Genomic DNA, 20840 nt, shown 5'->3' with positions numbered 1-20840 from the left:
CAATTATGAATGATAGCCTTGCTGGATAGAGTATTCTTGGATTCAGTCCATTGCTTTGCATCACTTTGTATACTTCATTCCATTCCCTTCTGGCCAGATATGTTTCTGTTGAGAAATCATTTGATAGTCTAATGGGAGATCCCTTGTAGGTAACTTTCTGACTCTCTCTTGCAGCTCTTAAGATTCTTTCTTTGTCGTTAATGTTTGCCATTGTGATTATGATATGTCTTGGTGTGGGTCTTTTTGGTTTCATGTTGTTTGGAACTCTCTGTGCTTGTGTGACTTTTTTCTTCCCCAAGTGAGGGAAGTTTTCTGTCATTATTTCTTCAAATAGGTTTTCTATTCCTTGCTCCTCTTCTTGTGCTTCTGGCACCCCGATTATGCGTATGTTGTTTCGTTTCATGTTGTCCCAAAGCTCCCTTAAACTCTCCTCCTGCTTTTTAATGTTTTTTTCCAATTGCTGTTCAGCTTGGGTGTTTTTTTCTACCCTGTCTTCTAATTTGCTGATTCGGTCCTTCGCTTTTACTGGTCTACTGTTGGAACCTTTCAATGTGTTCTTTATTGCAGCGATATCATTCTTTATTTCCTCTTCATTCTTACATAGGACAGTGAGTTTCTCATCCAGATGGTTGAGCATCTTTAAAAACATTACTCTGAATTCTTTCTCTGTCATATTGCTTGCCTCCATTTCGTTTACAAAAACCTGCTTTAAGAGGGAGGGAAACATAAAGGAGGATAAAACCACCATTCTCATCCTTAAGTTCCCAAATTTCTATTAAAAATGGAGATGAAATAATTAGAGAAGAATTTAGATAAATTAATTAAAGAGTAATTAAAATCATACCCTCCATCTTTGTAAATAAACACACACATCCAAGCTAGCACAACCAGAGGTACAAAACCTATCAAGTACTGCTAAATTAATTAGACCAATAAAACTACAAGAAAAACTTTACAAAGTCAGAGTTTTAGTAGTTTGGCACAAATGTCTACATGGATACCATGGAATCTAGGTCAATACCCTTTCTGTATTTCTAAAGATACATTAGCCAAATAGGTTAATAAAGTAATAAAAGGGTCCCACTTTATTATAAGCTGTTTAAAGTTACACTGCTGCAAAATACTGTTTCCATGTGGAAATTCCAATTCCTCACAGCCTTGGCCAAGAAAAAAATTGGAAGGGCTGAAAGATATTTGTATGCAAAATGCCTACAAGTTACTTTGCTTCAAAGCACCATTAGTTTTCAAAGTTAAAAATGAAAGAATAGCACTAGCTGGTTTGGTATAGTGGATAGAGCGTTGGCCTGCGGACTGAAGGATCTAGGGTTATATTCTGGTCAAGGGCACGTGCCTGGGTTCCAGGCTTGATTCCCTGTAGGAAGCGAGCATGAGGCAGCTGATGGATGATTCTTTCTCATCCTTTATGTTTCTATTTCTCCCCCTCTCCATTCCTCTCTGAAATCACTAAATATATATTAAAAAAAAGAATACTCAATAAATCAACAAAGATCATGTCTTAATATAGTTACTCACAGAACTTCCCCAATAGAGTTTAAAGCTAATTTTCAGCAATTCTCCTTAGTCTCAAGAATCAGACCTGGGAATAGATTATAGCCCCATATTTCTATTACAGTGAGTGGGAGACTAATCCTCTTCAAAGAACAAACAGAAAAGCTAAACACAGAGCTAGTAAAATAGCAAGCAAAGACAGGCAAAATCTCAGAGACAGAGGGAAAAAGGAGTGTGACCATATGCTATTTCCCTCAAGGCACTTTCCAAGATGCAGGCAACAAACTCAGAGGTGAGTAAGTTGAGCAAGCTTTGGAGTCTTACAGGACTAAAAGGCAAAAATGGAGTTCAGTGTATATCAGAGAAAAGTGGTACTAGTAGACACAGAACAGGGGTGAACCATCAACAGACCAGTCCTTACAAAAACTAAAGCCCAAATTCAAATTAGCTCCATTCCTGCCAGAATAAAGATGATCTACTTCCATTTGATCTGCCTTCCAGAAGCATAAGTCTACCCTCTTAAGAAAAAATAATGCCATCCAAAACCTCAAACTATCTCTATAGTCTGATTATAAGCAATAACCAGCAGTCAATCAAAAATGCCAGGCACAGAGGCAGACAAGACCAGAAAATAAGAGTGACAAATTTAAAGTACTGAAAAAAGTACAGCCAACATTAGACCCAGCAAAAAAAATCCTTCAAAACTGGAGGCCCAATTAAGAGATTTAAAGCTCATCTATTCGCTCATTGTGTAACCTTGGGCAAACTTCTTAACTGTCTTCTATGTCACAGTTTTTGACCTTTATAATAGAGATGATAGTAGCTCCCTTCCCACCTCCATGGAGTGCCATTGTACTCAATGATATAATACGTAGTTACAAAACAAAACAAAACACACCATTATCATCCCAGGAATATGTCCTCCTAAAAGATGACTAAGAGCGTAAGAACAAAAACTTGTCTACACAAAAACACTGATCACAGCACTAAAAATGAAAACCAAGTAATTATCCACATAGTACGTCTATAAATGAATTGCTCTGTGGCCTTTCAGATGGAGATGTGGATATGTTTACTGACACAGAAACACATTTGTAGCTTAGTGCATTTAAAAAGGCAAGTTACAGAATAGAATTATAGAAGACATGACTCCATTTATAAATGAAGTCAAATCTCTATGTACATATTCATGAAAGCTTCTAATATGGTCTTTTATTCATTTTTTAAGCTCTCAAGATTACCTGATGACTCAAAGATACACTAGCATTTGCATGTCAACCAATTTTAAATATGGCCCTTAATAAATGCATAAGCTTATAAATATTAAAACACGACCTACAGAATTACTAACATTCAGTTCAGATATTTTCATACTTACATCTTTATTCTTGGTAACAACATTGCTAAATAATGACCTGTCGATGACCCCATTATTTCTCTTCTGGCTTAAACAAAGACCAAAGAGAGTCCGAACTTCATTTTCATCTGGATTGTAAGATTGGTCCATCTGAATACAAATATGAAGAGTTAAAAGTAATATACCTACATCCCTCAAAAATCTTCATTTCATTTATATCCAAAGGATTTCTTTGTAAACAAGGTTATGTGTGTTTTTTTCCTATTTTAGCATAAATAGCATCATTTCAGTATAGGTATGAAAGAAAGGCCAGGCACTAATCACTTGTGCCAAAAATTTTATAGGTTTTACAACTCTGTACAGTATTGGGGGTTTGCATTTTTATATAACAGAACCAATAATTCCAGTGAGTGCATTTTTGATTGCATTAACTAAAAGCACTATTTATACAACCCTTTGGAAAGATTAGCAGATAAAACAAAATTTACTAACAGGCAGTGGCACAAAAAATTCTAATTTTCTGGAAATCTATTATAAAATACCCAACACTTGAATTGTAAGTTAAAAAGAAGTTACATGGGGAAAAACAGGACTGATAGTAGGCTGTCTTTGCTAATTGAAAGGGGCTATGTCATTTATTACTCTTTCCTAAATCTTGAGCAAAAGATAATAAAATGTGGGAATAATCTGTGTAAGACCAGTCTGTCCATAGATATTTTTCTAAACTTGACAGTATTTCTTCACTTATCCTTTGGATGATCTTTTACTTAAAAAGCACTAATATGTAGCCCTAGTCGGTTTGGCTCAGTGGATAGAATGTCGGCCCGGTGACCGAAGAGTCGCAGGTTTGATTCCAGTCAAGGACAGGTACCTCTGTTGCAGGCTCCAACCCGGCCCGGGCCCTGGTTGGGGTTCCTGTAGGAGGCAGCCAATCCATGTGTTTATCTCACATTGATATGTCTGTCTTTCCCTCTCTCTAAAAATCAATGAAAGACTATCCTCGGGTGAGGATATATATATAAAAAAACACTAATATGTATACTTACAAGCAAATCCTTTTGTTAATTATGCTTAATTTGCATTTTCCTGGATTTTAAAATGATCCTTTTTTCTTTGTACTATACAATTTCTAATATTGGGATGTGCCCTCTTATTAGCTGATGTCAAAAGAAACCTGTCATTAGTCAGGTAGAGGAATTACATTGTTTCATGGCTGTCATTATGTGTCCATATGCAAACAGGCAAATTCTCAAAGTACTGCGGAAGGTCCAGAAGCCTTTTCACCCCTTTGAATATGAAACTTATCAGGTGCTGTAGAGGTCATGCGGATGAGCTCAGGGCTTGGAGAACATTCTCTGTGTTACTACACATAACTGCTAATAGCCATGTGTACTTAATACTCTTAATTAATAACGCAGGACACGATTTAGAAATTGGAGAACACAATGGCAGCTAACTGAATGGTTGAATTTGTTATCAAGGAGCTGGGACAAAAAAGTATGTATATTTGAAGTGGTATCTTTCCTTAAAAAGCTGATGTGGAATCTATGGTGAATGACACAATTATTGGCATTTTACAATGAAGGATAAGTACTTAACAACTTCCATATATGGAGTTGAGATTCTACAGACTTTCTGACATTAATACTTCCTGAAAAACAGCATCATGAATTTGTTTTTTCTATATATATTTTATTGATTTTTTTACAGAGAGGAAGGGAGAGAGATAGTTAGAAACATCGATGAGAGAGAAACATCGATCAGCTGCCTCCTGCACATCTCCTACTGGGGATGTGCCCACAACCCAGGTACATGGCCTTGACCGGAATCGAACCTGGGACCTTTCAGTCCGCAGGCAGATGCTCTATCCACTGAGCCAAACCGGTTTTGGCATGAATTTTTACTTTGAATTCAATTAACTCTTTGCCTTACCATTGTAAAATAAAACTATGGGCTAGTTTCCCTAATACTTAAGAGCTTGCAAAAATCAGTTAAGAAAAGAAATCTCAAAAACCTCTTAGAAAAATAAGCAGAGTATGGCAGACAGTTCATGAGAAGAAAATAAAAATACTCTTAAATGTGAAAAGATGTTTACCCCATGCAGAATGAGAAATTAAAACTGCAGTGAGATGCCGTTTTCATCTATCTTACTGCTGAGAAGAAAAAGTTTAAGAACACAGTGGTGGCAATGCACTGAGAAATAGGGAACCTTACACATCCTCATTAAGACAAAATTCTCCTCCTACAATATCTAGGAGGAGAAGCATCAAACTTGCAGCACTTATGTAATTTCTCTCTTAAGACTCTTTCCCTGGGTTGTTATTCATTGCAGGGATTGTGTAGCAGCTAAAGAATGCTAACTGTGTAGATAAGACACACAGACCTAGGACAAAATTCCAAGATGGCGAAGCATTGTGTTTTGCTAAACATGTAATTCAGGAAAAATCAGCAAGAAATTTTAAATGTTAGATGCTCCTAAAAAAGGTAACCATGGCAGAGGGAAGGTTGGGAGACTTTTCTTCAAATGGCCTGTAATAACTTTTGACTAGAAAACCATGTAAATACACTATTTGAACCGCTTAGAAATTTATTATTAGGAGTAAGGAAGGTACTCTCATCTTAAACCCAGTAATAGTTAAAAAAAAGGGGGGGGGGCAGGATTCAGGAGTGTCAGCATAAAGGACAATTAAATGTGGGGGGAAAGAGACACAAAATGAAAGAGCAAATTATTGTTTTAGACATGAAATTCACTAACCTGAAGAACACAGTAGTTCCCATTTTTCTTTTTAGAAAGTATTGTCAAAGCTTCTTCTTCATATCCTGGGGCAATAATACCATCAGATACCTATAAATAAATATTTTCTGTTTTAAACACCTAATCAAAGAATGCTGCCACATATTCTCATTCCTACCTCCAACAGATAATGCTAATCCAGCAGGCCCTCAAATAATGTCATTCTGTGGATGATATGCCAGAGGAACTTAATTGCATTTAAATCATTAATTGGTTTCATCTTTTTGCTTAAAGTCACAGAACCTATCTACAACCTTAAATGAGGACATACTTACTATACTAGATTGGGAAATATAAGCCTATGTTAGAACATAATGTTCTATAGCTGAACTCATCTCATCTGCTGTCCTTTCACAAGTTTTTGGTTGTTATTTCCATTCTAACTAATATGTGAATGATTTGCTCTAATACCCTTAGGAAGAAAAACGATTTCTTACTATTCTGCTTATGGGGTGGTGTTTTGCATTAAAAGAGCATGTTCTGGTTGGAGATGACAGTGGTCATGGAAAGAATCCCATGAATATTGTCAAGCCACATGACCCTTTAGCCTTCACTTCTGCCTTTTTTCTCCCTCTTTAAGCTATTTGAGCTATCTTTTTTTTTTTTTTTCTGTCTGTCTCCTCATTCCCAGTGCCACCCTCACTTCTGGAATATTTGTTTGGTACTCAGATTAGCTTTTCAGAGTAGTTTATAATCTTTCCCATTATACAATCTCTTTTGTTATAGACTCATGGAGCTTTACAATAAAGTTCATTATTGCATCACCACCCAAGATGGCATCCTCTGCTCTTCAGAAAAAATAACTTTGGAATTAAGATAACAATTATTAGAAAATTTTAAAAAACTGAATAATTAAAACCTAACAGCCAAATATGTATTTGAAACATTAATTCACTAAATTTAGAAATTATAATTCAGTCAAGATTTGTGTTCTACATAAAATATGAACATTTTAAATGATAAATTAATTTACAGTTATAAATATAACTATTAAAGGTTAAGGTTTCAGTAAACACTGAACAAATAAAAGCTTGACTAGTCATGCATGGATCAGGATACACGAATGCCCACTAACCTCTCTGGAGATAATTTTGGCAGTAGGGACATCACATATATCAGATAAGGCAACAAAGTCACCAAATGAAGACATCCTATCGGCCCCTGAAAATAAAAATTATGATAGTGTTTTTTAAAGCTTTGTGGCCACATGGTTTCTCACGTGACCACTGAACTACGTAGTTCTAACCAGCCATTGACACAACATCGACAAAGGGACGTGACCCTGTTCCAATCAAACCATTTACAAAAAACAGGTGGCGGGCTAGATCCTGTCCGTGAGCCATAGTTGGCTAACCCCTGTTGTAGAAGGTAAACGATAACATCAGGTTTCTTGATAATCTCCCATAAATGTTATAATAACATTCACAGGTTATTAAACTCACAAATTAAATATGTATGAAACATAATTCTAACCAAATTCAGTATAGCTGAAATAACCATGCGATTTTAGTCATATATTAAGCAATTCAAATGCATTCAACAGCCTAATCTGAAATTACATGCATCAGATTCCAATTATGTTTCCATTTATTACATTAAAATGCTAACACACTTTTATAAACAAATTTATTCCGAGGCACTCATACAATCATTCAGAAGTATAAATAAAAAACAAAGATACTTTAAAATCTTATAATGAAAAAGAGTTATTACTATTTTATTCTACTTCAGATAAAATATTGCTTTTTCTGTTAAAAACAACAACAAAACAAACCAAAACACCACAAAACCCCCGTGATTCTTCTGACCTCTTGCTCGTGCATAGGCAGTGGCTATGGGTGTGAGGGTTTTATACATGTCATAGACCATGCACACTTTGGCCTCATCTTCACTAAGGGGAACTCCAACAGCAGCGCCTGAGAGAGAAAACCGTAAAATAAGCCAAAAACTTCAAGTTATTACTTGTCAACTTGTAAATGAAGACAACAGTTTTTCTTAACATTGTCTACGTAGCGTAATTTCTAGCACCTGTGCCAAATTAAACAAAAATCTGTTTGGCCAGATAATCAAACATAAAGAATAGAGTCGTCGGGGAGGTGAGGAGAGAATCTCCCCTCTCTGGCCTCTGACCACAGAGCCACGTGTCTGAAGTTGGCCAGCACCAGGCATGTGTATGAAGCTGGTTTACTTCAGTGCTGACTCTCTCCATCCTGCTTCATACCATATGACGCTCGCTTCTTTCCGGCTCATGTCACTCTAACAGTGAATCACCATCGGAGGATGAATTTATGTGTCGGGCTGTCAACAGATCTGGTGATGTTGACTTAAGTGTAAAAAAGCAGAAAAGTATCTCACACAATGGCTATAACATTACAGATAAAGTGTCCCAAGAATAACTTCTTTAGGCCACTCAGTTCCATCTTCCAACATGTGGGAAACTATTTAGTCACACTGCATTAAGTCATTTTACGTTTTCCTTTTTTAAAACTTCACGTTTCCACTACCAAAACAACTAGTTCCTAACCTTCCCATCTCACAATGATGTATGTTTGTATATATTTTTGTATGCTATTTTATTATCAGATTTTATGATGTTACTATATTGAAAGTGTTAACAAGCTTGAGAAAAAACAGGCTTCAGACTTCACAGAATGTCTACATTCCATAGGAACTCACCAGTTCTTATTACAATGAGAAAGAAGTGCATGTGGAACAGTTCCCGCATGCAGTGCTTTACCTGCTGGGCTGACATGCTTGAAAGAGGCAGCAGCTGGAATGCCTAAGGCTTCTTTGAGTTCCTTCACCAGCTGCCAGGCATTCAAAGCATCACACAAGTTTATAAATCCAGGGGCTCCATTTAGAACTACATACAAAATGTACCAACATTACCACCTGGGTCAGTAGGTCAGACATGTGTACATTTCTTAAACATGTATCAAAACTGCACAGATACGTTTTAAGGGAAGAGGCAAACAGATCTACACAAACATATATAAGAACTTGATGAGAAAAGTTAAAACACACATGCACATGTGCACACATATGACCAAATCCAGCCAATGTAGAAATAAACCAAGAGTGATCCAGAGCCCAGCTGGCATGGCTCAGTGGGTGAGTGTCGACCTGTGAACCAGGTCATGATTCGATTCCCTGTCAACATGCCTGGGTTGTAGGCACCTAGGTTATAGGCTCGATTCCCAGGGTGGGGCATGCAGGAGGCAGCCGGCCAACGATTCTCTCTCATTATTGATATGTCTCTCTCTCTCTCTCCCTCTCCTCCCCCCCTCCCCCTCTGAGATCAATAAAAATAATTTTTTTTAAAACAGCAATCCAGGAAGGGAGATAGAATGACAACACTAGTGATAACTAGGGATCCCTTTCAGTATAGAACTAAGATTAATCAAGTATGGCAATTACAGAGACAGCATAAAATTTAAGTTACAAGCTTTGTTGATTTAAGACATAATATCACAAACCAAAGTGCCAAGAGCTGTGAAAGGAGGGAAAAGTGTACTTTTTTCTTCATTTATATCCAACTCAGTAGGTTCTGCTTAAACTGGAAACACAGTTAAAAAGAAGACTGCCATTCAGAGCTCTGCATTTTCTTAACAAAGGCAGGATTTCTTAGAAGTTAATACCTCTTATGAATAAATATTTTTAAGTTCACACACTTTAAAAAATTGTGGGCCATTAATTAAAATCGATTTTATTAATAACTGCATTTCCTTTGTGTTATCTTAGGTACTAAATACTTTTAAATGTAAAACTTTGACAGATATTTACTGACGCCTGGCCAGAATGGCTCAGTGGTTGAGCATTGACCTATAAGCCAGGAGGTCAGGGTTCGATTCCCAGTCAGGGCACATACTCATTATGGGTTTTTTTTAAAAAATATATTTTATTGATTTTTTTACAGAGAGGAAGGGAGAGAGATAGAGAGTTAGAAACATCGATCAGCTGCCTCCTGCACATCTTCCACCGGAGATGTGCCCGCAACCCAGGTACATGCCCTTGACCGGAATCGAACCTGGGACCTTTCAGTCCGCAGGCCGACGCTCTATCCACTGAGCCAAACCGGTTTCGGCTCATTATGGGTTTGATTCCTAGTGTGGGGCATGCAGAAGGCAGCTGATCAATGATTCTCTCTCATCACTGGTGCTTCTATCCCTCTCTCTCTGAAATAAATACACACACACACACACACACCACACATATATTTACTGAGTACCTACTGCAATGTTAGGCATTGTCCTACGTACTTGAGATATTAGCTATGAATAAAATAGCCTCTCTCCCCCCCCCCCTCCCCAAATTGACTGTCCTCATGGAGCTTCTAGGAGAGGTATAGGAGAAACAAAATAGGCAATAAATAGTAAATAATAAGAGAAAATATTAGGTATTTATTTTTTATTTCTTTTTAAACTTTTTAAAAAACATTTTTATTGATTTCAGAGAGGAAGGGAGGGAGAGATGGAAAAATCAATCATGAGAATCATTGATTGGCTGCCTCCCGCATGCCCCCCACTGCAGATATCAAAACTGTAACCCCGGCATGTGCCCTGACCAGGAATTGAACTGTGACTTCGGGTTCATTAAGTCGATGCTCAACCCCTAAGCCATGCTGGTCGGGCAAAAATATTAGGTATTTATACAAATGAGTTGAAAACATGGGCACACAAAAACCTACACTTGAATGTTTTTAGCAGCTTATATTTATAACTGTCAAAAATTGTCCTTTCATTTTTTATGTCCTTCAGTAAGTGAGTGGAAAACCAACTATGGTACATCCATATACAACGGAATATATTTAGTGATAAGAAATGAGCTCTCCAGTCACCAAAGGACATGGAGAAACCTTAATGCATACTGCTGAGTGAAAGAAGCCAGTGCGAAAAGGCAGGATAGTGTGTGATTCCAACATTATAACATTCTGGAAACAATAAAACTATGGAGACAGTAAAAACATCTCTGGTTGCAGGCGTGAGGAGTGGAATGTAGGGAATTTTTAGGTGGCGAAACTATTCTGGGTGATATTATTGAGGTGACTACATGACATGCATTTACCAAAATCCACGGAATATAGAGCAAAGAGTAAACCCTAATAACGTAAGTTATGGACACAGCAAACCATGCACCCGAACATTCAGCCTTTACCTGTGATGGGAAGCTTGGGCTGCAGTGTGTATAACTGGGCTGGCGTTTGATGAGGGTTCATTCCGTACCGCAAGGGCATCTGAGATATTCCTTTACTATACTGTCTCCTGAAGTAATCTGAAATTGCTGCATCATATTGTGCCGTGTGAGTGAAAGCCTACAAAAAGTGGAACTTCGGTGAATCCACATGCAGCATTTCCCAGTGAGAACGAAATGGTTTTATTTTAGCACATAGTCAACTACACCCCAAATAATACTAAACAGCACTGTGAATTATTCCCTTTCCAATGCTCTGTTGATCTTTTTAAGGGACTCTCTCTCTAATATTTGGTGTCTTTATTTATAACAAAAAGGAAGCAGATCCCTCCAAGCAGGGCCTGGTGGATGATACAAACTAGTAAGAACTGAGTACCGTTTGGTTTTGCAAACAAGGCACCATGTAAAAGTGCACTCTCACCTTCAAGGCCAACTGGCGCCTGGTCTCCAAGGAGGTGTCTTTGCTGTCGGAGCTCTGCATCTCTGTGGACACGGCGGCGTAGTCCTCCGGCTCGCACACTACGGTCACTCGAGCGTGGTTTTTGGCTGCTGCTCTCAACAGGGTTACCCCACCTTTCAAAAACAAAATAGGATTTGTATTTTCACATCGGTTTAACCTCTTTGGAATACGGTTACTGTACACATACCACTACTTAATTCTTGACTTAAACAATAAGGGAAGGAAGACAACCAAAGTGAATCCCTACACAAAGAAATAGCTTCACCCAGCCAGCATGACTCGGTGGTTGAGTGTCAACCTGTGAACCGGGTCATGGTTCGATTTGCAGTCAAGGGCACATGCCCAGGTTGTGGGCTTGATGCCCAGTATGAAGTGTGCAGGAGGCAGCTGATCAACGATTTTCTCTTAACATTAATGTTTCTAGCTCTCTCTCCCACTCCCTTCCTCTCTAAAATCAATAAAAGTATATTTAAAAAAAGAAACAGCTGCGAAAATATAGATAAATTAGAGTCATTCCAGAGTACAATCTGGGAGCAGTAACTATTTCCTACTTCCTCAGTAGTGAATTTCAAAACAAAATCTTGCTTAATTAAATTTTAGTTAAAATTTAAATAAACCTCTCCTCTGTCAGTCTTCAAATAACGGTTTTCCCAACTTACCAATATCAATTTGCTCAACAGCCTTTTCAACTGTTACATCCGGAGAAGCCACTGTCTTCACAAAGGGATACAGATTGCAAACCACAACTCTAAAAGGAGAACATACCTGTCCTTAAAATTCAACTTGCATGGCAGCTACGTAGAAAAAATAAGTCAGTCGCTATTAATACACAACCCAAACCCAAAAAGATCTAACGCGTAAACTGTGAGCCTGACAGGTTAGAAGTCTAAAGTTATGCTGAAGAGTCAAAATCTCCCATGTGGCTGAGCATGGGTTAACAGAAGTAGCTGAAGAGCAGATGCTCTCAAAACACATTGCTGCTGCCTGGATAAACCTAGCTGCCCACTACACTATCAAACCATCAAAAAACTTGAAAAATCTTAACAGAAATGTAAAATACAAGGCCACAGAGACTATCCTCATATTGGGATGTAATCATTCAAGTTTAGATTCTATTTCCAACGGATTATGTACAATGATGAGAAATGATGGAAAGTCTAAGGGTAAAATATTTGCTTTGTCTTCAGAGAGGTCATATACAAAAGGTGAAAGGATTAAGAAGTACAGATTGGTCGTCACAAAACAGTCATGGGGATATAAAAGGGAGTGCATCATTAATATTCTAGTAACTATGTATGTTGTCAGATGGGTATAAGATTTATTGGAATGATCACTCAGTAAGTTATATAATGTCTACTCACTGGAGTGTACAGCTGAAACGAGTAATTTTGTATTAAATTTAAATTAAAAAGGAAAAACAATGGAAGGCCAAAAGAACAATTTAAAATACAGAACTGATCTAAAATGAACAACTAGTGAAGCAGTTCCACTCCTATGGCTGCAATGTGAGGAGTTCTGTTGCAGGTACCCCAGCGAAATAAGTTCAACTAGAAAAACTGTTAAAAAAAGAGAAAAGGAGGGGAACATTTCCCAGACAAAATGTCACAAGAAAAAGACCAGTATCTCTTACAAATACTTACACAAAAGTCTTCAACAAAATATCAGCAAACTGAATCCAGCAAAATATTAATAGAGGTATACACCATAGCCAAGTGTGGCTTAGCTTAGGAATGTATGGTTTGTTTAACATCTAAAAATCAGCTAATATAACATAAAGGAAAAAAACCACCTGATCATTTAAATAGATGCACTAATAGCATTTGTCAAAACTGAACATTCATTCATGATAACACTCAACAAATTAAGAAGAGAACTTGCTTAACATGATAAATGCCATTTAAGAAACACCCATTGCTAACTTTATACTTAAAGGTGAATGACTGAATGCTTTCCTCTAAGCTCAGGAACAAGACAAGAATGTCCACCCTTACCACTTCCATTTAACAGTGTACTAGAGATTCTAGCCAGGTCAATTCTCAGAGAACATGGAATAAAAGGCATCAAGACTAACGGAAGAAGTGAAGCTATCTTAGCAAGTGACATGACCTTATAAATAGAAAATACTTAGAAATCCACACACAGAAAAACCCCATTAGCATTAATGAGTTCAGCAAAGTTGAAGGATATCTGAACAATCCGAAAGTGAAATCAAGAAAACAATTCTACTTATAATACTATCTACTTATAAAACAAAAAAAAATTAAGAATACATTTAACAAAAATAAGATTTGTATATGAAGCAGTACAAAACATTATTGGAAATCTAAATAAATGAAAAGACATCCCATGTTTATGGACTGAAAGATTTAATATTGCCAAGATGGCAATATTATCCAAATTGATCTACAGATTCAACACAATCCCACTTCAACTTCCTTCTTTTGAAGAAATGGACAAGTTGAGATTCATATGGAAATGCAAGGGACAATGAATAGCCAAAACAAACTTGAAAAAGAAAAAAAAGAACAAAGTTGGAGGATTCACACTTCTCAATTTCAAAATTTATCACAAAGCTAAAGTAATGGTATAGTGCTGGCATAACAACAGAGATATAGATCAAGTGTGCCAAGATCATTCACTAGGAAAAGAATAGTCTTTTCAACAGTGATGCTGGGACAACTGGGTAGCCACATACAAAAGAATACAGTTGCACCCCTACCTCACACCTCTACATAAAAACTAACTTTCAGAGAATCAAAGACAAAAGTTTAATACCCCCAAAAAAACTCTACAAAGGACACCACAAAGTGAAAACAGCCCATGGAATGGGATAACTTAATAATAAAAAGAGAAATAAATCAATTAAAAAATAGGCAAAGGATCTGAACAGACATTTCTCCAAAGATATACACATAGCCAATAAGCACATTCATGCACTGGGGAGGGGCGGGGTGTCCCTCAGCCTGGCTGTGCCCTCTCACAGTCTAGGACCCCTCGCTCCTTACGGCCTACCTGCAGCAGAGGCTTCTGCCACCGCCAGCTGTGAGCCGAGAGCCATGAGCCTGACTTCTGGCTGAGCGGCACTTCCCCTATGGAAACGCACTGACCACCAAGGGGCAGCTCCTGCATTGAGTGTCTGCCCCCTGGTGGTCAGTGCACGTCATAGCGAACGGTCATTTTGCCATTTGGTCAATTTGCATATTAGGGTTTTTATTATATAGGATGATCTAGCACTTTGAAAACAATACGGCAGTTCCTTAAAAGTTTAAACAGAGTTACCATAAAACCAAGGAATTCTACTCATGGGTATATACCCAAGAGAAATGAAAATAGCCTATTAAAGAAAAGCTTGTACATGAACGTTCATAACTGCATGATTCTTAACATGCAAAAAATAGAAACAATCCAAATGCTCAACAACTAATGAACTGATAAATGAGGTATATTCATACAATGAATTACTTTACAGCAAAAACTAATTACTGATAGTGCTTTCTAATAAAATTGATCAGTGATGCTTTCAAGGAAATATCTTGATCAAAAGAAGGAAAATAAAAAAAATAGTATAAACCGTGTAGCTTTACATTTGAGTTGGAGCTGCCATCCCATAGGAACTGCCCTTTTGGGGGACACTCTACATTGTGACTACTGAACTGATGACTTCCGACTGAAAAATTAAAAACATTGTTTAGACTTAGTGTCACTATGTTAGCTTATGGCCACCAACAGAAATGCCTTCCTTCTACTGATATAATTTTCCCCTTCCCTTTCTCATAAATGCCTTTTGCCTTTGTCTCCTAATCAAAATACTTTTTAGGTTTCTGCCTGAATCAGTGCTTTCAGAAATAGCTTAAAAAAAAAAAAATCTCAAATAAGTGCTTGTTGCCTATTAAAAAACAACAACAAAAAACCCCGAAGTACTGGTGTTATAACATGCAAAGAACCACATATTGTAGGATTCCACTGATCTGACATGTTCGGTGCAGGTAAATCCATAGACAAAAATATACTGGTGGCCAAAGCCAGTTTGGCTCAGCAGATAGAGCGTCGGCCTGCGGACTGAATGGTCCCAGGTTCGATTCCGGTCAAGGGCATGTACCTGGGTTGCAGGCACTTCCCCAGTGGGGGATGTGCAGGAGGCAGCTGATCGATGTTTCTCTCTCATCGATGTTTCTAACTCTCTATCTCTCTCCCTTCCTCTCTGTAAAAAATCAATAAAATATATTTAAAAAAAATATATATATATACTGGTGGTTGCCTAGGGCTAGAGGATGTTTGGGGAAATGAAGAATGAATGCTAATGGCTATTTTTGGGGGGTTTTTGAGGGAAGCGATAAGTATGTTCTAATATTAACTGTGGTGATGGCTGCACAACTCTGAATATAAAAAACTACTGAGTTGTATATTTTAAATTGGGAAATTGTATGGTATGTGAATTGTATCCAAATAAAGCTGTTTATATATTTTAAAAAAAAAACAGTGAATAACTTTATACAAATAATTAAGTTGCTTATATGTATGAAAATTTACATCATAACTTCCTAAAGAAGCAAAGGTTGTTTTTAGTTTAAGTACCCATTTTGGTGATATATACTTGGCAAATCCAAAATGCTAGCACGTACAACCTGACACAGAAGGTACTCAATAAATGTTTATAGTCAACAATTATAAAACTAAACCTAATGGTATCTTTTCATTTTATTTTGTATTGGGTTTGGGTGTACAGCTTAGTTATTAGACAATCTTAAGCTTTAAGTGTTCCCCTCGATAAAAAGGGGCATCAGGTTTGGCACACTCTTCATCTTTGTTCCCGTATTAAAAATTCAACTTTGAATTTACCTTATAAGATTGAAATCAAGTCTGGCCATGTCAGCATTATCTTCGGGGATATTACGAGCCAAGATTCCTAATTTAACAAAGTTAAAATATTAGTTCAAAAACAAGCCAGAATAAGGCACTTCTTTCTAATATAGTCCCTCAATCAAGTTGAAATTTCTAATACAGCCTAATTAAGAATACCAAACACATAGTTAAAATAAGATTAGTGAGTATATTTAAAAATCTCTTTTTGCCCAGACAGTGTTGCTGAGCACCGACCTATAAACCAGGAGGTAATGGTTTGATTCCATCAGGGCACATGCCAGGGTTTTGAACTTGATTTCCCAGTAAGGGGCAGGAGGCAGCCGATCAATGATTCTCTCTCATCATTTGTTTCTCTTTCTTCCTCTCTCTTCCTCTCTGAAATCAATAAAAACATATTTTAAAAAAGTATTTTTTATCAGTTCCTGATTCCTCTTTTCTTTTTAAAATTTTTTATTGAATTTATTGGGGTGACATTGGTTAATAAAATTATATAGGTTTCAGGTGTACAGTTCTACAGTACATCAATTACTTATTGTATTGTGTTTCATCACCCCAAGTCAAGTCTTCTTCCATCAGCATTTATGCCCACTTCTTTCCTCTTTTCTTAACAAAATGTAAAAGGAATTTTCCCATAACTGTTGCCAGTTTCATCTATGTGCTCCAATACGTAAATGGCTTGTCTTAATTCTTAGCCTTACAGCCTTTTATTCTGCCATATTTTACTGTAACTGGTAAGTTGGCAATATACTTGTTTTTCACTATTTTTGAATGATATGCAATTTGTTGTCTCAGATGAACGAACAAAGTAAAGTACTTTGAAGAATTCTTTTGAAAGTCAGTTATATGGTCATGCTGTATGCTAAGTTTGAATAATGATAAAATCTCTTCACTCATAAGATCAAAATATTTTCATTAACTCCAGCAGGAACTATCACTAAGTTAATTCTCAGGTTAGCACTAACAGCAAGCAAAAGAAAACAATCTGAATTCATCACATAAAAAGCAAACTAGATTTTAAACAAGTTCTAATGTATTATGAACTTTAGCAGCAAATGTTGACGCAATCACTATAACCTACAGATTTTTTCCCTTTTCTTTGTTTATTCTATAAAGTAATCAACTAAACTATCCTGAAAGCCACTAATTATTTTAAATTGAAAATACCCACTACATACCGGCATGGACTGCAGGGTGCAAGGTTTTCACACGGCCCCCTAACATTTCGGGAAACCCCGTCAGCTCAGAGACATCTCTGAAAATAGATAAACAGAACATTTCTCCTCTTTCTACTTAACTGTCACTCACATTTCACACTATTCCACAGCTTCTTCTAACATTAAGCCTACTGTTTTCATTTTGAGAAATTTTTCAGCACCTGAATTTTCAAAATTCTGAGTAGATTAAGGAGGGCCATTTGCAAATGACTGAATTTTCCCAAGGACTCCCAGTTCCAATATAAAGAGGGTTAGTGACATTATGATTACCAATTTAAATTCACTTTCCCAGAGTCCTGGCCCAGTAGCTCAGTTGGTGAGAGCATCCTCCAAATATGCCGAGGTTGTGGGTGCAATCCCTGGTCAGGGCACATACAAGAAGCAACCAATGAATAAGTAAGTGGAACAACAAATCGATGTTTCTCTCCCTCTCCCTCCCCCCTTTCCTCTCTCTCTTTCAAATCAATAAATTAAAAAATTAAATAGAAAAACATTTTTTAAAAAATTCCCTTTATTTCCTGGTCTGTTGGTTATCATCCAGTGAACCGAAAGGTTGACCATTCTATTCCTGGTCAGGACACAGGACACATGCCTGGGTTGCAGGCTTGATCCCCTGTAGGCAGGGGGCAGCTGATTGATTTTTCACTTTCCCTCTAAAAATCAATAAAAATGCTTTCAAAAAATTCCCTTTCCCAGACTTTAAAAAATAAAATCCAGCTTCTCCAACTGAGGATAATTGTTAAAAAAAGAAAAGGCAGATCTATACTGAGTTGGTGTAGGGATTACGTGAGCTAATATATATTTAAAAGTGTTAACAGTCAGCCTCACTTTAATAGGAAACATATTGACATTCCCAAATTTTAAAAAAAGACATCATCACAATGGGGCTAAACCAGGAATAGGTAGAAGTACAGACAGACAAAAAACAAGACTAGAGTTGATAAATATTTAAACTGGAGGATAGGTATGCAACACGAGGGCTCATACTTTTCTCTCTTTTTATGTCTGAAATGTCTCCATAATACGGAGTTTGATGGAGAGGGAAAGGGGATACAGAGAGGACCTTTCTTAACCTGAAGGGTCCAACTACAAACAACCCAACATGGGGACAATGGAAAGAACAGTTCAGACTTTGGATTCTCACCGCCCCACCTCCCATGATTCTTAGGGGTTGTGGTGCAAACATCAGAGTGGTGCTGCAAAAAGACTTTGGAACATGTACAGTAAGGCATGTTTGCCATATGAACTTAGGGGATTTAGGGAAGCGGCGTACTGTCCACTTAGGGCAGGATTACAAGATGAAAAAGGTAATCCCTGACCTCTCCATGGAGCTAGAGGTCAAGCAGCAACATCTCCAACATGACAGAAAAAGCAGACAGGCCTTTCACTCTTTTGCTAAAATATATTTCAGGGTGGGGATGGTCTTCCTCTGAATTCTCACATCAGTTTATTAAAGTCTTTTTCATTTTCTACATTTTCAGCGGTTACTCCCTCTCCCGCTAGAATGCCAGCTCCTTGATGTCAAGAGCTGCAGCCTGATCTTTCTTTTGCTGATTATTCCTTCTCCCCATCACTTCGGTGGGTTACTGAATAGATGTGGATGAAGGAAGGAATGATAGATTTTATGACTTCATATGGTTACCAAAGATGCTAGCAGCGGTTCTCAACCTGTGGGTCACGACCCCTTTGGCGGCAGAACAACCCTTTCACACGGGTCGCCTAAGACCATCCTGCATATCAGGTATTTACATTACGATTCATAACAGTAGCAACATTACAGTTATGAAGTAGCAACGAAAATACTTTTATGGTTGGGTCACAACATGAGGAACTGTATTTAAAGGGCCAGAAAACCCGAGCCGGCTTTGCTCAGTGGTTAGAGCGTCAGCCTTTGGCCTGAAGGGTCCCAGGTTCCATTCCGGTCAAGGGCACATGCCTGGGTTGCAGGCTCAATCCCCAGTGGGGGGTGTGCAGGAGGCAGCCGATCAATGATTCTCTCTCATCATTGATGTTTCTATCTCTCTCTCCTTCTCCCTTCCTCTCTGAAATCAATAAAGAAATATATTTTAAAAAAAATAATAATAAAGGGCCAGAAGGTTGAGAACCACTGTCAGGGAAGGGAGGCAGGCTTGAATCTTGATGTCAACAGTTTACTAAAGAGCCAGTCAAAACAGACTATGCAAATTATAAACTCTGTGGTGCAAAACGGCCCGCCCCAGTTAATTTCTTATAAGAAGTGGTTTGGAAGGGGGGCCCTGAAATGAGGACATCCGGGGCTCTAACCCCTAGCTCCGCTCCTTACGTAACTCTAACCTGGAGCAGCACCTTCCTCTTCTATGAAGGGCCAGCAGCGCACCAGCCTCGCAGCACTGGAGGCGCGGGTGAATAGCGGGTTGTACCCACAGCGCCTGGCAGGCGTTACTTTCTGATGGGACTTAACCTACACACCAAGTTGTGCCTTACCTGACGGCCAGACCCGCATCCCTGAGAGCTTTTGCGGTCCCTCCAGAAGCGACCAGACTCAAACCCACAGAAGTGAGGTTCCTGGCAAATTCCACGAGGCCGGTTTTGTCAGAGACACTAAACAAGGCTGAAAGAGAAGACGTGTTTTCCTCCCCAGTCGCTGCACAGGACAGCATGTTCTTCAGGGCCGTGGGATGGGGTGCGTTTGGGGAAGGGCAGTCACGGATCTCAAGCCACCATCCCCTCCGCCCACGCCACCCGCGGCCCAGACTCGGGGCCCCATTCTGATCCCCGGCGGCCGCACAGCGGCGGGCCGGGGCCTCCAGGCCTGCAGCGCAGCCGGCCCCCCGCCCCGCGCCCGCCACCGCGGGGCGAGGGCGCATCGGGGCGCGGGCTGCGCTGCGCCCGTCACCGAGGACGCGCGAGGGGCTCACCGAGCTGGCCGGGCGCCATGGTGCACGCTCGGGGGTCCGGGGCGAGCAGGACGGCGGGGCAGACACCACGTGTAAAGGGCGGTGGAGCGGCTGGAGGCTCTCGATCCGGAAGAGAGGGAGGCGGGACCCGCGGGCACCAGATGGGTCACCTGACCCGCCGCCCCGCCCCACGCCGCGCCCGCCCTGCTCATTGCAGGACCTGAAATCGGAGCCTGCGGGCTGGGAGGGAAGGCGGGCTGGGGCTCCATCGGACTTTCCTGGACCCAAAATTTACGTTTGAAAGATTCCGGTCCCAACCTCACCCCGCGGGCCTGGCTTGTCCCCGCCCTCGGGAACGTGGCAGCCCTAGGGCCGCGGGAGCCACCGCCCGTTGCCCCTGGCAGCCTGTCCCCAGAGGCTGGAGGTCTATGAAAGCATCGAAAGCACTGGTGCAGAACGTAAGGGCAGTCCTGGCAAAAGTGCATGCGGTGGCAAAGGTAGACAGCATCTCGGCAATCACTTACCATCCTCCCGTTTCAATAAGTCAAAAAATAAAATAAAATTAAATTAAAATAAT

At 39.1% G+C, this 20840-nt stretch overlaps 1 protein-coding gene across 2 annotated transcripts in view; it reads right to left on the bottom strand.

Annotated features, from left to right (window-relative positions):
• Nucleotides 1-20425, bottom strand: part of ATIC (5-aminoimidazole-4-carboxamide ribonucleotide formyltransferase/IMP cyclohydrolase) — a 28747-nt gene extending 8322 nt beyond the window's left edge. The window contains exons 1-12 of one of the 2 annotated variants that reach the window (XM_059703053.1): nucleotides 20285-20425; nucleotides 19851-19977; nucleotides 17349-17425; nucleotides 16150-16216; nucleotides 11970-12058; nucleotides 11272-11423; nucleotides 10815-10971; nucleotides 8398-8523; nucleotides 7469-7576; nucleotides 6736-6821; nucleotides 5622-5711; nucleotides 2888-3016 (exon numbers count right to left, since the gene is read on the bottom strand). In XM_059703053.1, the coding sequence (XP_059559036.1) occupies nucleotides 2888-3016; nucleotides 5622-5711; nucleotides 6736-6821; nucleotides 7469-7576; nucleotides 8398-8523; nucleotides 10815-10971; nucleotides 11272-11423; nucleotides 11970-12058; nucleotides 16150-16216; nucleotides 17349-17425; nucleotides 19851-19977; nucleotides 20285-20303 (1227 nt within the window). In that variant the 5' untranslated portion in view covers nucleotides 20304-20425. Of the gene's footprint in view, nucleotides 1-2887; nucleotides 3017-5621; nucleotides 5712-6735; nucleotides 6822-7468; nucleotides 7577-8397; nucleotides 8524-10814; nucleotides 10972-11271; nucleotides 11424-11969; nucleotides 12059-16149; nucleotides 16217-17348; nucleotides 17426-19850; nucleotides 20249-20284 lie in introns of those variants that run through there. The other variant, XM_059703052.1, reaches the window with a different exon arrangement.
• Nucleotides 20426-20840: the final 415 nt, after the last annotated feature.

Source organism: Myotis daubentonii, chromosome 7, assembly GCF_963259705.1.
Source record: "Myotis daubentonii chromosome 7, mMyoDau2.1, whole genome shotgun sequence".
In the NCBI taxonomy this organism is placed as follows: Eukaryota; Metazoa; Chordata; class Mammalia; order Chiroptera; family Vespertilionidae; genus Myotis; species Myotis daubentonii.
The sequence above is the reverse complement of the archived record's forward strand: the minus strand, read 5'-3'. Positions and strand labels throughout refer to the sequence as shown.